Raw genomic sequence first — 18767 nt, 5'->3', positions numbered from 1 at the left:
GTGATTTTGTATTCTTTGTTTAGGAGTTTATTTTTAAACTTTACTTCACATTTTGTTTGTGTAAAATCAAATCAAAATGTCTACAGATAAAATGCACATCAAGCATATTATGTATGCTCTTTAGATTTCATAAAGGATGTAACACTATACAAACAGTAAAAAAATACTCATAGTGTATGGGGAAGATGCTCCTAAATGTCGGACATGTCAAATGTGGTTTTGAAAGTTTCACTTGGAAAATTTTGAAGACTGTGTTTAAGGTAGTACGATTTAAAATATTTGCAAGCTCTCTCTCTCAGGTGTAGCATTCACGCGAGGCCTAGCTATAGATATAATTAGAAATAAGCTCATTGAACTCCATTGTACTTCCAATGTTATCTTATGTCATATTTAGAGATACGTATATAGTATATTTCGTATATCCATTAAATAATATTTGTTATGTTTATTATTCAATTTCATTCTTTTATTGAGTCGGACTATTTAGCCCTCCTAATCATCTTTTATATACGCGAGTTAGGGCACATAACATAATTACCCTAGCTGGTGTCAGTCATGACAAGATCACAATTATACAATCTTGATCTACATTACTCATAAAAGCCATCCTACAACAACTGAGGCTAATTTTCCCGACTAGTTAGCCGATTAAGTGGTATAACGAGTGCAATCCAAACTCCATACCCCTGGCTGCCCTCACACTATCCTACTTTGGTGGCCTCAGTGCTGTCTATTAGGCACTTTAGGCACAGTGTCTAAGACTTACCAAATTAAAAATTAAGAAAATAAAAGTATGGGAATTAAATAAGACATTAAATTTTTGCTCAGTCAGTTTATTTTATGAAGACTTTTCTACACTTTTTGTGTGCAAAATCTTTAATAATTTCCTCAACTGGCAACTGTTTTATATTTCACTTTCTATGAAAAGTACAGATAAATGTGAGATTTTTAATACAATTGAATGTTGAAGAAGATCATTTTCCTTCAGAATTTGATCCTAAGATTGACATGTGCAATACTGTTGTAAATTCTAAGAGCAATATTTGTATTAGGAATGCTGGATATTAAATTTTGCTCCTTTGCAGCAACAATAATTCTTGTACTGTTTTGCAATCCAGAAATAATTTAAAAAGATAAAAGAAAAAGCTTATATATTTTAAAAGTAATTAAAAAGTGCCCAGGGTCTACAAAAAGCTTAAATGCAGCTCTGGCCTCAGATGTTTCTCAAGAATTGTCTGGTAAAGTGGCAAAGTTTTCAATGCATGTCTTACTATTACTGGGATTACATTTACAACCCCAAATGATTTTCTTAAGGTTCTGTTGGGCATTTCACTCCTTCACTTCTTATTGAAGCTGAAGCAAGGTGAGCCCTTTACAAACTCAATCAGCTTAATTTTTGCCCATGTTGTACTGGTCACTTATATCTGCTAAGAAACAAGATGAAAAAGTTATCTTTATTGAATTCTAACAAAATGTTCCCTCATTTAATTCTTATAAGCACTACCTGTTTTTCTTTCCTATTTGCTTTGATAGCACTAGGAAAGTAACTCTATGTTAAGAGAACTTAGTCTGCTTTACAGATAGAGCCAAAGGTGACAGTGACATTAGTGTTGTCATTTGTGGGAACTTTTAGTTTTTGCATCCCATTGAACAAGTTTCCTATTGTGTTTCAAGCAAAGTGTTAGCTATTATTTGGTGTGTTAGCACTATTTTAAATAAATTTCTTCTTAATAAGAATGTTTACATTGCTACATTCTTTATGATAGACTGCCTTGAAAACACTTAACTCTTGTCAGTTCACTTCAGAATTTGTTTGGGAGCATTGTTTTTGTCTCTAATCTGCTACTCAAAGAAGAGTTTTTCTCTTATGGCTAGGTCCTAGGGTATGAGGGAATTGCCAACATTTTTTGAGGCAAACACAGTGCTTCTTATCATTTTATCAAAACTGAATTGGCTCAATAATTCTTTTAATGCTTTTTCTAGAGCTGTAAGATGACTATTTCCAGTCTTTAATAACTAAAAGCAAAAAATCCAATTTTCTTGCTTTTGGTGAGAAGTGTCTTCACTCTCTAGTTTGCATTATAACAGGTTTTGGTAGTCACTTTTGTAAACATCTGAGCCAACTGAAACTTTCTTACTCAGCATTTTATTGCTTTTGTGACACTGCAAAGAAGACTCCTCTGCATCTCATTTGTAAGTATATAGCTCTTTATTTGGACAAACTTATTCATCTAGGTTCCTCTTTTTGAGCTCTGGCTTTTATCACAGTAATTTTTCATCAAATTCACTTACTTAGCTGTACTTCCATGATATCCATCTCACTATGTAAAACTTTTGAGTGGAGATAATTTTTTCACTTATCACAGGCCTCAAAAACTCTTGTGGAAATTTGCTGCCTTATGCATGTTATCATGTATAATTCTTTTTCCACATGATTGCACAAGATGGCTAACACCATTTTCAATGACCTTCAACAATTTAAATCTTTTATGGCTTTATTTCGTGCCTGAAAACTACAGAAAAAACATTTTCTGGTCATTCTGAAAACTACCTCAGCCATCATTCATTTTCAACTGAATTCATTTCATGTTAAGCCATGCTATAGCAAAGATCAATAGATTTCCTACGGGAGAAGGTTAAAGATATTGTTCTGCAAACAAAACAATATCTAGTAAACTAAATGATGTATGATCTTGAAATTTGGCACATGCAGAGAAAACACATCACAGAATTTTTCAGAATCATAAAATTGAAGAAATAGCTATTACATGCAATGTAATTATGCATGAGAAATCATAGAAAATTGCTACCTTATGCATACAGCTGTGCTAAAAAATACTACATGCAATCACAGGTTAAATAACTTCTAGTACATTAAATTTGATTAAATTCAAAGCTTATTCACTCAACCTGAAGAATGTTTGAATTTACTTCTTCAACTTCATCACCTACAGATCCAAAAATAGTGTGTCTTTTTTAAATGATTCAAGCCAACCATTTGAAGTTTTAAAAGAATTTCTTGATTCTTCAGAGACTGTTTAACCTTGCACATCAGCACTGATCATTTTATATTCACAATTCTATTTACAGCATCATAAAATCATTTCACATCAACTAAATTTCTGAATTTGCCATTTTTTAAAATGATCATTTTTATCCTGAAAAATTATAATTATTATTAAATTTAGATACAGTAAAACCTGAAAAAGCTGGACCCTGAATAAGGAAGAAATCCCTCAGAAGATGAAAGTTCAAATTTTCTTAGTAAAACAATTAAATTAGTTTAACAAATGTTTAATTGCAATTAATGTCAAGTGAGCCAGAACCTGTGAGATAAGAACAAAATGAAAGAAATTGTGCTTTTGCAACTTAAATATAGGAAAGTATAAGCAAAATCTGTAAACACTATGTTTTCTGTATTTTTGGATCACTGTAGTGCCATCTATCACAAAATAAATTCCTTCTCACTAGGAGGAGTTTCAAAGCATACTGAATGACTCAGTCTTCAATTTTCTTATGCATCTTTATTTTGTGTTTGTATATTTTTTCTAGAGAAATTCATGATATAGACCAGGGGTTCAACACCCCTGGTCTATATCATGCTGGCAATCCCGCGGCCACGATGCAACGAAATTAAATAAAACAACTTACAGATCAAGATTCTGATAAACATCTATCTGCCATAATGAAGATTGTTCTCAGTCTTTGAATCCAGATATTGGAAAACTACAAGGAGAAAGATAGTGCTGGCAAGTTTCTGGTGAAAACAATTAATTTTAGTTTTATAAATATGTATGTACATTAAATAAAATAAATTTTTAAATAAAAGCAATACTATAGCAATTATATATTGTAGAGTTGAATTCACTAAACTACATAATGTGTTTTAATTGCCCTATCTATATTCCTGCATTCTCACTTCAAATTATAATTTTATGAAAACTTGTAACTGTGATGTGGCCCACGTGGATTTTACCAGTCGTATTAATAGCCTGTTGTTTAAATGAGTTTGACACACTTGATATAGACTTTCACAAAATTATGGACTTGCAAACTAAAGATGACAACAATAGCAAGGTTGTGACTGAAGTTTTCGACGCGAAAACGTGAATGTCAGACATTCAGCACCACCTTCCTGTAAGCCTAGAAGTTTGACAATGACGTTTGAAACATCAATGGAATCATACTCAACGTTCCAAATGCCATTGTCAAACTTATAGGCTTACAGGAAGGTGGCACTGAACATCCGTTCACGTTTTTGGGTTGAAAACTTCGGCCGCAACCTCTCTATTGAAGATGATGATGCTATTAGAAGTCTGAGCTTTTAAATCAAATACAAGTTTTCAGCTACAAGGAATTGAATAAATGTGGAAAAGCTAAAGGAGACCAAGAATTTTTTGGTAAGACTTAGAAATTTAGATTTTAATGGAGTTATTAAAAAATAAGTAAGCAAATGACATTAGATTGCTTCATTAAAAACTGAACATTGCCTATTTACTTTTATGTAAAATCTTTACAACATATAAAGACATCTCTAATATCAAATGAACAGCCAGATTTTTTATTGGGCTATTAAAGCTAAATAATTACTAAATAATTTGCCAGGAGGTAGGCAGTTAGGCTGCAATTTCTTGTTAAATTTAATAATTATAAATAAATTAATTAAATTTAATTTTATGATATTCTGGAAGAAAAGATTGGTCCTGAACAAGACTCAAATCCACAATTCCTGCTTACCATACAGATGTTGCCAACTACACTACCCACATCTCTATCTGATCTTTGCTTCCAGATATATTAATTAATTACGATATAACCATATTGGTCACACAAAGCACTGACTGGAAATGACTTAGCACCCGTAACCCTCCTTGGCTCCAGCCAGCTTATGCTTTAACCTTAGCATGATATATATAATAAATACAACCAACCAAATAATTACTTCAAATATAAAACAAATAGCCAAATTTCTTTACCAGGCTATCAAGGCTAAATAATTACTAAGGAGGTAGTTAGACCATCATCTCCTGTTACTTATTACTTATTCCTGCCAAATTACTTAGCAATTATTTAGCCTTAATAGCCTGATAAACGAAGGCAGTTGTTTGTTTGATATTGGAAGTAACTATTGAATTGGTTATATTTATCAGACATCTCTAACAAGTGTAATTTGAATAAACACATGTAAATCATAAAAAAAAACTTATTTTCCACTAAATTCCATAAAAGTATAAAAACATTTTCTGAGAATTTGTATAGGCAATAATAGAAAAGTGGTAAGAGTATATACTGTCAGTAGTAGAAAAACCTGTGAGACATGAAAAATCAAGATAGTGCCATCAAGTTCTAGCTTTTACAGATTTTACTGTACAAACTTTTCTACAGCTCATTTCACAAATCTTGGTTGGGCTGTAAAAATGTACAATACCAGTTTATTTACTTAGTAAAGAGAATAGATTGTTGACAAATCTTTGGCAAGATCACTATGCAGTACCAAAAAGGAATTCTTGAGCTTTTTAAAACTTCTAGAGCTCCAATCAAGTACTCCACATCACTTGGCCAAGATATGTGAAACAATCTGTATGTCTAAAATATTTTGAATTCGGAATCTACTTAAAAGAAGCATTGTCATTAATGAATGCAAGTTTTTTTTTTTTTTAAACTTAATAGTTTTCACATTTTATTTTCTAAATTAAAACAGTTTCATTTCATCATTAACATAAATAAATTTTAGATACCTTAAATTCTTTTGTAAGATAATTTCAAACAAAGATTTAAAAATACTTTTATACTGAAATTAAAATTTTCAACAATGCCTACTACTGCCATGCATAAAAATAGATAAAATTAAACAAAACAGTAGGTAAAAATAATTACAGTATTTTCTGATCATAAAATAAAATAAATACTATATTGTAATAATGTCTTCATTTGAATATGATTAATTTTATTTTATTTTTAACTTTGATACTTTTTGTGAATTATTCAAAATTGATTCAAACACAATACAGAAATGAATTTCAAGAATTAGTGTGTTTAAAAGATAACATACTGACAAAAACACAATGATTTTTATTCAATTACCTGACATTTGTCATAGATACCAATGAAAAAACTGCTCATTATGTAATCAATTGTTAATGATTGTTACAAAAAAAACAATTTCCACTGTATATTGTTCTAAAAACAAGTCTATTATAGGAACTTTTTTATATATATATAAACTTTACTTCTATATTTGATTAAAAAGTGGACATTATTTTTACTTTATTTTTAAGCAATTTTGAAATTAATAAATCCACATTTCTGAAGTAATATTATATAATTAATTAATAATATATGACAATGATAACTTTTCATTTCTTTTGTTTTTAATCATTATTTCAGATTTAAAATTAACATAACATTATGTTATGAAGAATTTGCAAATTTATACTATTACAAATTTACAATAATTTTATAATATGATTTATACAAGATTTATGATTTAGTTTCTTAAATGTTTTAATGATAAAACTATGCATTATAATTAAACTTTCAAATGTCTATAGAAATAAATTTAATTAAATATCATTTTCATTGGAATTCTTAATATTTAAATTTTATTTCAAATTAAAAAATTGTATAGTATGTGAAAAAATTTATTCTGAATTCCATGAGAAAAAAATTATATATCTCTAAAAAGAAAAATGTTAATCTATTAAATAACATTATAAAAATTTTTTAAAACCTTTTACAAGGTAATCAAACAATTAGAAAAAAAAACAAAAATTATTCTTACAAAACGAAGAGTCTGATGAACAATGATTACTATCTTTGTTGTAATCTGTACTATTATTTATTTGGCAATAACTTGAGTCTAATGGCACAAGAGAAACATATAACTGTTTATTCATATCTGAAAATAAAGGGAAAGTACTTTTATAGTAAAACATTTTTAGTATATTTAATTGAATTAAAACTTTTTCTGAATTTAATTGGTCTTGAGAATAGTTTTTCTTCTTGATAAATATAAATTTTTATCATCAGATTTCTTCTTACAATCACAAGACCAATCTTTTAAAGATTTATTTTGCTAAATAAAAATAAAAATTAGCATATCGTTCACCTTCAAAATATAAATTAACAAATTCAGAATATATATGATGCTTTTGGATATTTTAAATGTTTTTTTCTCTTAATTAAATCTTTACTGCATTCTTAAAGATTATTATAATAAGATAAAAAATACATAAATTTAACAAAAATTTGCCATTTATTTTAAAACTCAATTTTGATTTATATTAAATATCATATTTTCATAAAGTATCGTGTAAGTCACTTGAAATATTTTAATTTTCTTTTACACATATAATAAATTTATTGTAATGATTTTATTTATAACACAAAACTACCATTATATAAAACTGAAAATGTAATTTTAACAATGAAAACAAAAATGTATATTTATTTTTTCATTTATGCAAGACCTTTGTTATTTTAATAATGGAAAACACCTATTTTGATATAACAAAATTTCAAATAAATATAAAATAGTAATAATGTTAATACAATCAAACAAAAATATTTTATTTTAAATTTTTCATTGAACTTAAAATATTTTTAAATCTTATTTTTACCATATTTATACAAAAATAAGCTGCACTCTAGTTTTTAAACCATGCTTCTGAAAAAACAGTTTTCAGTCTATTATAAGTTACACTTGAACATGATGTACTTTTGCATGTTTCTGCAGCCTGGACATAATGTCACCATCAAATGCAACTTTCCACATGCTAATTTCATTGATGCTTTTGTCTTTTCTTTTTGTTTGTGTGATTTGACGTGCTGGATTTAGCAGAAGACAAACATAAGCATGTTTTTACACAGCTAAATATAAGTAAAAAGTCATCTTTGCTGTGGAGAAAATCAGGAATAGGGCAGCTGTATGACAATTTGATTTTCAAAAAATCCAAAGCTGGCACTATTGAAATCTAAACCAAATTATCAAGCTTTTCATTGCCCAAAAAAAGGGCATTCTTCCAGAATTGGAGAAAGAAGTGAGAGTACATTTGGCAAATGTATAATGACGATTTGTGTATGACAAGCATTAGAATTAGCCTTAAAGTATTTGAAGTTGCTAACAAGCAGAAGTTGGGTAGACATAGTTGTGAAGAGACAAGGATTATCATTAAGACAATTCACTTTCATTACACAGAAACTTCCAGTAGACTTTGAAGGTAAATTTATAAATTTCCAGAGATACATAATTAATCTCCAAGAAACGGATAACTTTTTGGTGAGACAGATCAGTGATGCCAATGAGATTCCAATTTGGTTCAGCAACCAATAAATTATATGGTAGGTGACACTGGCAAAAAAACAAATCACATTGAAAACTACTCGTTATGAGAAACACTGGATAATGATCAACTACTGCCGAATTATCGGGCTAGCAAATGGCTATAGTAATATTAATAATTTAAGATAATTTGGTACTAGAGTTAGGCGTTAGGCGCCATCTCTTGCTAAATTTAATAATTAGAATTTTAATTAAATAATTTAAATAAATTTAGGCCTAACTGGAAGAAAAGAAACGGCCCGAAGTGGGACTCGAACCCGCAACTTCTGCTAACCGTGCAGACACGTTACCAGTTACGCTACCCGGACCTCCGATTCGCTCTCCTCTTCCAGCTGATATAAGATTACCGTACGACCATCGACGGTCATTACAATGCCGGCTGGGAACACATTAATTGCCCACGTCCTCCCAAAGGCACTCAACCGGCCATCGCAAACCCCGGCAAGGCGTATATATACAAATAAACAACTACTAGCCCATTATAGATAACGATCAACTACTACCGAATTATTGGGCTAGCAAATGGCTATAGTAATATTAATAATTTAAGATAATTTGGTACTATAGTTAGGCATTAGGTGCCATCTCTTGCTAAATTTAATAATATATATTATATAATATATTACTATAGCCATTTGCTAGCCCGATAATTCGGCAGTAGTTGATCGTTATCTATAATGGGCTAGTAGTTGTTTATTTGTATATATACACCTTGCCGGGGTTTGCGATGCCGGTTGAGTGCCTTTGGGAGGACGTGGGCAATTAATGTGTCCCCAGCCGGCATTGTAATGACCGTCGATGGTCGTATGGTAATCTTATATCAGCTGGAAGAGGAGAGCGAATCGGAGGTCCGGGTAGCGTAACTGGTAACGTGTCTGCATGGTTAGCAGAAGTTGCGGGTTCGAGTCCCGCTTCGGGCCGTTTCTTTTCTTCCAGTTAGGCCTAAATTTATTTAAATTATTTAATTAAAATTCTAATTATTAAATTTAGCAAGAGATGGCACCTAACGCCTAACTCTAGTACCAAATTATCTTAAATTATTAATATTACTATAGCCATTTGCTAGAACGATAATTCGGCAGTAGTTGATCGTTATATATAACGGGCTAGTAGTTGTTTATTTGAAACACTGGATCACAGTTATGCTAGTTATGAAAGTATATAGACAGAAGATATATCCTTACCTTATCTTCAAGAGGAATAATGTACCAAAAGAAAAAGACAGAAACAAATTCCCATCAGAGGTCAACATTTGAGCATAAGAGAAAGGATGGATGAATGGATGACAGAACAACTGATGGCAGATTGACTATGGACAGTTTGGGATGACATCCTAGAATTCTTGGGTTTCCATCAATGTTTATATTAGATGCTTTCAGACAGCACTTTACTGATAAGGTAAAAAGTGAAGCAAAAGGCTAAACTGATAGTGATCCAAGGAATGGCATTAGTGTTGTAGACACTCAATGTTAGTATCAACAAACCATTCAAAGCCAATGTGACAAGCAGTATGAGATTGCCTAGAAAATGCAAATGAAATGCTGACACCTTCAAGGTCACATGGGATCAAGTGAATGAATCCATAGTCATTAGGTCATTCAAGAAATGCTCAATCAGCAATGCCTTGAATGGAAGTGAAGACAATACTTTGTGGGGAGATGATTCAGATGACAAAGATTATAAGAATAATGAAGAATCTTCTGCTGAATGGGAACATACTAGCAGCGGCGGCCTTAATGATTGCGAGGCTCTGGGCAGCAGATCTTTGCGAGGCCACGGGCGGCAGATCTTTGTGAGGCCCTTGTCCTTTGTGCAAAGTATGTGAATTGAAAATAGATATTTCTGATGATTGACGAGAAATGCAAGTTATAAATAAATAAATTTAGTGTGTTAAAATATTATATTAGAAGATTTATAAAACTTAACAGTCATAAAGACAACAAATTAGTAACGATGATAAACTAAGGTACATAAATGCCTTAAAAGATATACGCAGGGATTTAAAAATGATGTTTGCAGCTTATAACTAATAGCTAAAAATAAAATGAAAAGTTTTAAATACCAACTTTTTTCTTCTCGAGTTGTTGCACAAGGCCTCTGCAAGAGCAAGGCCCCGGGCAATTGCCCTGTTTGCCACCCTCTAAGGCCGCCACTGCATACTAGTAATGCTGAGCATACCACTAACACCTGTGACTTTGAGTACACTCACAGTGAAACAGTGCCTTGTCAGAATTTACAGCAAAATATGGTAATTAATTCTATCCTGTAACACAGTGTTTTTCAACAATTTTTTTTTTTTTTGTCTTACAGCACACTTGAACCTATAATTAAATTTCTGCAGCACAAATTTACGCAGAAAAAATCACATGATTTAAAGTTGTGTTTGTAACATTCTATCATCATATGACATGCCACTTAACCTAATTCTTTTTGTCTATATTTTTTGTGAATTAAATAAAACAGTATTTTTGTCCCTTAAAATAGCATCAAGTTACTACAATAGTTATTTAAATTAATAATTTTCATTTACATAAGAAAAGCAATTAAGTCTTAATTTGCATTTAAAAGTGGCATGATAATTGCTTTTAGAAACCTGCCCAATGTCTTGCTATTTCTAAGTTAAAATAATTTGAACTAAATATGGACAATTATAGATACATTTTTAATTTAAAAATTTTATTTTAAATGAAATAACCTGGTATTATGCACATATAATTTTTAAGATTTTTTTATTTAGTATTCAATTAAAACATCTTTAGATTTGAGAACTGATTACTGAATTGAAAGATTTTTGAACTAAATCAACATAGCATTATATTTCTAATTAGACAGTTATATAACAATATACTGTATTTATATGAAAATAAGCTGCATTTTTTTTATGAATTTTAAGAATCTAAAGTTGGGTTGCAGCTTATATTTGACTGTGGCTTATTTTTGGAAGCAAAAATGGAAAACAAAAACTTTCTGTACTTCCTTGTGGATGTCAATGATGTTTGGCACAATTGGCCATTGCTATAGAGCTAGTGGAAGGAATGGCAAAACTAGATTGAGGCGTTTCTAGCAGCGACGCCGGGTAACAGAATCGGAGCTACAAAGTCGGCACCAGTGTTGTTCCACTTAGTACTTTTGTACTAATCTAGTACCTTTTTACTTGTTCCAGTATCAAGATACCCAACACCATTTTCCTAGTACCATTCATGAAATCTTAATGCCTTTCCTTTCAATTTAGTACCTTTCAAAACATTCGTTTTTATTTCTATATTTTTTTACTTTACTTTGGCAGTAAATAGATGTTTTTATTACTTCCTCATTCAAGTGCAGCAGTTGAACGTATTTTTTTGCAATTAAATTTAATAAAAACTAAACTACAAAATCGAGTTCTTACCGATTCGTGTGAAGCACTGTTATTAGCAAAGGAGCTACTTCAAAGCACCAACGATAAAATGTTACACTTGGAAACCATCATCTGCTTCAACCATACAATAACATTCTAGTGAGAAAGATTCTGATGATGATCTTACCAGTGATTTTTCAATGTGATAATTTTAAAGTTTAGTACTTCATGTTCATTACTTTTGTTTCAACATTTTGTTCATTTGATTGTTGTTGAGGAATAACAGCATTCTTGCAATATATGAATTTATTCTGTATGAATTTTGTATGCTACATGTAACACTATATATATTTTAATAAATAAAAATTTGATAAATTATAAATTTATATATTATATTTAAATAATATATAATATATATGTACATTCAGCAGTTTATGGTCAAAGTAATGCCTGCATTAGTCAATACAGTCATTTCTCGATTTACAATGGGGTTCAATTCCTCAACTTCAGACATAACTCGAAATGGTTGTAAGTCGAGAAGTGACTGTACTTAACAACAAAACAGTTAGTGATCTTACACAAGCACACGTGAAGGGTAACTAACTGCAGAACAAAACTAAAGATGACACAATCAATCGCAAGATTTATATGTATATGATATATATTTGACAAAAACTATAAAAAATTGATACATTTTAAAAATTTTTTAATGAAATTTTTTGTCGTAAGTGCGAATGGTCATAAGTTGATGTGGTCGTAACTCGAGAAGTGATTGTAGATCATTTTGACTTAATGTATTAATTCTGCACGTACATATGTCATATTATTGATATTAATATCGATTTTTAAAAAAATACTATCGCACATTACTGGTTAACTTTATACCTGATCACCAACCACACAACAGTTGTTTTTTGAAGTTTTGTGTGGCAGAAAGCTGTGGTTCATTATCACAGGAAGAAAGAAGAAAACAAGCACTGCATTTCAGTAAATATCCAACCCAAAGATGCACATGTTTTCCCAAAGCAGTTTTCTTTGCATGCCTACAGGTGGCACTCAACTCAGTTCCACTAGCTCTATAGTGGGCTTGGCTGAGTCTGTAATAGATAGTAATTAGGCACTCTTAGATACATGTCTTAATACCTGCAGGGTGGGAAAGGTCAAAAAAGTAAATAAACTGCAAATGCTTTATTCATAACTTATTTAAGCAATTTATAGTAACTGTAGTATATGCTACAGCAGTGATTTTCAACTGGTGTGCTACAAAAATTTTTGAAGGTTATTAAATAAATTATTTTCAAAAGAAGCCCAAAGAACAATAAGTGTACAAATCAAAATTAAAACCTCTTTAAATTGATTATACAAGTTTTATTGTTATAATAAATAAATGTATACATAATGTAATAAAAATAAATATATTCATAAGCAAAATTATATGTGCATAACATTGGGTTATTTCATTTAAAATAAAATTTCTTTTAAATCAAAAATGTATCTATAGTTGTCCATATTTAGTTCAAATTATTTTAACTTACAAATAGCAAGACATTGGGCAGGTTTCTAAAGGCAATTATCATGCCACTTTTAAATGCAAATTAAGATTTAATATAATATAATCTCTTAAATAAACTAAATATATTTTTATAAAATATTACAATAATTTGTAAACTTTTAAAGATCTTTTCTCAGAATTGTCTTCAGCAATATCTAAAAACTTGAAAGATATTTTCTCAAAACATCTGAACAAAATTAACATTAAACAAATTTGTACTGAATTTGTACTCTTAAAAATAATTACCATATATCTCAGCAGATAAGACGAGCTTCAGATAAGACGAGGTATAAATTTTCGTTGAAGTTTTAGTTTTAGCATATATCTGTCCTATAAGACGACCCCCAAACTATCAATGGCCTGTGAATTTAGTTTAGATCAGCGATCATCATCTGAGTAATAATACTGTATAGTGTATACGAAATTATGGCTTTTTTGTAATTTTTCAAATGAACAAATTTTATTTTCTTGCACTGCCTTGTGATTGTTGCAAACATTCGGGTAATGACCTTAACAATTCACAAAAACGTCGTATGGGCTATTCTATTTTGTTAAAGCCAGATTAACCTACCCTACTCTCTACTAGTAAATAATTACAGTTTGTCCGTTCTTTTATAATGGTTTTAAATTAAATAAATTTCAATCTAATTTTTTTTGTATCCGTCCTATAAGACGACCCCGGATTTTGGGGGCCTATTTTTATGATTCGACTATCGTCTTATCTGCCGAGATATACGGTAAATGTCATTCCTAGTAGCATTAAAATTAAATGTTTTTTAGTAAAGAATAAGTAGTCTCATCTAAAAAGACTTCATAAGGACAACCATTTTAAATCTAATATAAATCATAAATCCATCAGATTTAATTTATATTCTTGCATATTCATGAATATTAAATAACAAAATTATCCTGTTAAAATTTACAAGAATTGCTTCATCTGCTAAATATTTATATCTATCGATTATTTTATTGGCATTTTACCAAACGCTCAAAATGTCACATTTTCCTTTTGCAATAACTTTTAAAACTTTTTACTGAAGTATTTCTTTCCTATGCATTCTAGGAAACATGCCAAAGTTTCAAGTTCTTGCAAACTTCAACCTTTTAGATGTTATAGAAGACAGCATTGAGTATAGGCTACTTATACAACAATAAAATTAATTAATTTAAGCTAATTAAATTATTTCTAATGCATTTTAATTAAAAACAAATCAAGTAGCAATTATTAACTGAGTAATATATTTGACAATTTTCAAAAACATATATTCAAAATTTGTCCTCTAAGAAAATAATCATAATAACAATAATAATAATTATAGTTATTTTTAAATTAATGATTTAAGAGTTTGGAACAGAAAATGGAAATAAAGATAAATGTAGCAATATAATAAATAAAAAATAAAATATATATAACTAAATTAATCTATAAAAAATAGAAGCCATACTGTACTTAAATGTTTAACTTATTAACTTTCAACAATAAATTTGGAAATATTCATGCTTTATTTTTAACATACAAAAATAAATATTTTTTACCAAGACTCACATTGATATGCTTTCCAACTTTACTGCTAGAAGTTAAGTTTAAACTAAATAAATTGTTTATTCTAATAATAACTAAAATACAGTATATTCTGTAGTAAAACCACACAGTAATAAATGCCATCTAATTAATGAATAAATATATTATTCATTATATATTTATTATTTGAATAAGTATTAATTTTCAGCAAAATAGAGATAAAAAATGAAAAACTTCTTTTATAAAAATAAATTCATGTTTTTATGAAAAATGCACATTACAAAACATTTAAAAAGTTAACAGTTTATCTACATTAAAAAATAGTCATCACTGTTATAACAGAAAAATGAAAATTAAAAAAGTCAAGGAGAGTTACTCAAAAGTAGTTTTAAATATATAATTATTTATATATCTTTAATATTTGTGGTAGTCATTGTAAAATTCAAAGAAAAATAATTAAAATAATTCACTATTATGAATATAAGATAAATATTAACTACAGAAATCTTTAAATGTTTTCAAAACAAAAATATAATTATTACAACATAATTTATAAGCTCAAAACAACAACTAAAATGTTAACAAGTAGAAACTGCTTTAATGAAGTATAAAAAAAAATAATAATAAATGTTTTTCTTTTTTATTTTCTATTAAAGGAACAAGTAGAAATAAATCTATTTCTACTTGTTAAAACATACTCTACAATTCTATTACAAAATATCTATTAACTAAAAAATCATAGTATAATAAGCATTTATTCCCATAGAAAGAAATGCTTCATTTATTAAAAAAAAAGTGCAATATCATCATTTATATGTAAATATACTGTATTTACTCATGTATAGGACGATCTCGCATATAGGACGAGGTGTGACTTTAAAAATCAAGATAAAGAAAAAATTAGAATTGTATTAATAAATCTATTTCGTTTAATCACAAATAAAATATTATCAAATGCACATATTAAGGCAAACAACCATGTTTGCCTTAATAGGTGATGAATGGAAAACAAAACCAAAACACTATAATAAGCATCACCAGAAAAAATTTATTTTTAATGATTCAGAATGTGCAAATATTCATTAAAAATAACAATTTAACATATATAAAATAACTACATTTATGATTATTGCTAAGTGGCCTGTTTTTCATTAGTGATTTTATAAGTAACGGAACTATTATCTAGGAAAAATGAGATGCAATGCAGATTTTAATTGATGGACGTAGGATTAAACAGGGTGTGTCTTAATTTGTTTACAGTAAGTGCCAACTTACAATAAATAGACTGTAGATTTATAATGGCAGCATGAACTATACATGGTTCACAGAAATTATTGCAAAAACACAAAGAATCCTTTGCTTGCACATATAAGACGATATAGATTTTTGAAGCAGTAAAAAATGAATGAAAACCTCATCTTATACGTGACTAAATACAATAATTTCAAAAAATCAAAAAGACAAACTTGCATACAAGATAATGATAAATAGAAAAATAAATCTTGATAATTTAAGAATTGGAAGAATTAAAAAATGAATTAATAAAAACATTTATTTATTGTGACATCAGAATGCCAGGCTGCAATTTTCATCACTAATCTCTCAAATTTAATAGTGTCTTGCCCCTGTACATCATACTTTTCCTGTTAACAATGGAGTCATGCCAGTTATCTATATAACTCTGTTCAGGAAAAAATTTTTGAATTGAAATAACAAGACTTCTGGTCCAAACCAAGTTCGTATACAGTTAATCAGGACTTCCCGCCCCTAAGCTTTCCATATCTGGTTTCAACTTTCATCTATCTAACTTTGTTCTCAAGACCAAAGGACAGACAGACAAATGATAGTGGAAATTCATAGGTCTACAATTTTTGAAAATTGCAGCCAAATTAGAGCCATGTATAAAAATGAAAAGTTTTTCTTAATAATGGATTCACGGAGTGGTCAAACAAATTTTCAAATATGACAAAATTTTTGTAGAAAACAAAAGTTATTCCCTCTTGCCAATTAAAACTTATCCCATTGAAATGTACTCCTCTTTGTCAGTCTTGCAATGTTTATTTTAAATAGACAGGTTAAAAATTTTATCAAAAAATTACAAAATTGTAACCATGTGGTATTGATGGCTGGATAACCAAGCAGTTAAGGTAAATGAACCTGTAATTTACAATCAAACTGACACATTTCAGAATTAGAGAAAATGGAATGTAAAACTGATTGAATTTAAATTATTAAAGCTGTCAAATTACTTTAAAACAGTTGTAAATTTTTAAATTTTTAGAAGGCATTTTTTAATTCTTTGTTTTTGTAATAATAAATTATAATAAATTTTGTTTTAAATATTTAAAAAATGGCCTAAAAATTGTATATAACAATTTAATCATATAAGATTTAAATTTAAATATTAATATTAAAAAAAAAATTGCCTAGAATTGAACCCAGTATCACAAGCATCCCATGCAGTGTTTTGACCAGGATCACTATGCTGCCAACTTAAAAAAATTATACTCTTCCATAACCCTTTATGGAAGAGTGTATTTAGCGCTTAGAAAAATTTTAGCACCACTTCCTCAATAATATGTGAATGGTGCATCAAGCAGCAAGTAATTAGAGACTTGCAGATTCTCCTTGTTAACATAGTGATGTACAGTACCTGCAGATTTTGGGAGACTATCTGCTGGACTGATGTGATATTAACTTTTTTCTGTTTTAGGTGGATGTTGTTATTTTTCTTCGCTTTTAGTTTTTTTCCTGATAGTCCTCCCAATAAATTTGAATTTGGTTATTTAATTGATTGATTAATTGTTAATTTGTTTAATTATTAATTAGTGTATAGCATATTATACTTGCTTTTGTAATAATGCTTTGTTGTATTAATATGCTTGTATTCTCCACATAATGCCAATAATTGCTAGCAAAGTATGTACAGTATAATTCTGTGATGAGACCAAGTCTACCTTGAATTACACAAAACGTGAATACGGACTAGTGCTGAGCTGAGCTGTGAGTTGCAATTATGGGCCCAGATTCACAAATGGCTCATAAAATATGACCTAGTATTTTTCTGATATCATAAATTTACAAGAAATTTACAATCTCTGGTATCTTGTATTCACAATTCATCTCGTATCCCATTTTTAACACTTACAAGAATTTTGAAGTGTCTGGTATCAAGAATGTGCTGGATGATGACATTTTTGACAACTTCCAATTTAAAGCAGCCAATAGGCTTTCTGCATTTTGAAAACAACACATTCAAAGCTTAGTTTAAAAGGTAGAAATTGTTAAGCATAATGTCTGAGAAGAAGAGACATCCAAATTTTTCATCTTCCAAATTACAATGTTGTGCAGATGACATAGAGAAGAAAAATAATTGATAGTAAATTAAGTCCCACAATAACATCAAGCATAAAAGCAAATGCTTGGAATAAAATTTGTTCTGAAATGAATGCTGTGAGACAAGTAAAAAGGAGTGCAGATAAAGTAAGGAAAAAATAAACTGATTATAAAAGATTTTGTAAAAGGAAATGTGTGTAAATATAATTTTTAAATTTTATATCTGATGTATACTAAACAGAATTAATCAATCAGGCACTGAACATTGCCACTCAAAAATAAAACTGATGGTGGTCCAGTTGAAATGCATTCTTTAAATAAATTCAAAAAAAGAACAAGTATTAATGGAGAAACCGCCATTGTTGTTATTGAAGATGAAGTAGGAACAATAACAGGATTAGAAATAACAAGTAATAATTTTAAATTCATTTTTTTTGTTTGTATTTTAATGAGGTCTATCTTCTGATATTGAATTTGGTGTCATTAAAATTATATAAAGAATTAGCATGTTACATTTACATTTAGTGTTACTAATGAACATTATAATGATTTTACAAATACACTCAAACCACAGTTTACGAACTTAATTCATTCCTAAAAGTTGTTTGGAAACTGATTTGTTCTCAAACCAAAACAAATTTTCCCATAAGAAACAATGTAAAATAGATTAATTCTCAAC

General features: G+C 29.1%; 1 protein-coding gene across 2 annotated transcripts in view; it reads right to left on the bottom strand.

Annotated features, from left to right (window-relative positions):
- Nucleotides 1-18767, bottom strand: part of LOC136989046 (DNA (cytosine-5)-methyltransferase 3A-like) — a 112046-nt gene that overhangs the window by 83078 nt on the left and 10201 nt on the right. Inside the window, exon 2 of one of the 2 annotated variants that reach the window (XM_067287125.1) lies at nt 6782-6898. The exons of the other annotated variant lie outside the window; for it this stretch is intronic. Within the exon in view, the coding sequence (XP_067143226.1) occupies nt 6782-6898 (117 nt within the window). The remainder of the gene's footprint in view (nt 1-6781; nt 6899-18767) is intronic. 2 annotated transcript variants of the gene reach the window in all.

The sequence above is a fragment of the Centruroides vittatus genome, unplaced genomic scaffold (assembly GCF_030686945.1).
Source record: "Centruroides vittatus isolate TY-2023 unplaced genomic scaffold, ASM3068694v2 scaffold_435, whole genome shotgun sequence".
NCBI lineage: Eukaryota > Metazoa > Arthropoda > Arachnida > Scorpiones > Buthidae > Centruroides > Centruroides vittatus.
This window is presented reverse-complemented; position numbering and strand designations above follow the sequence as displayed.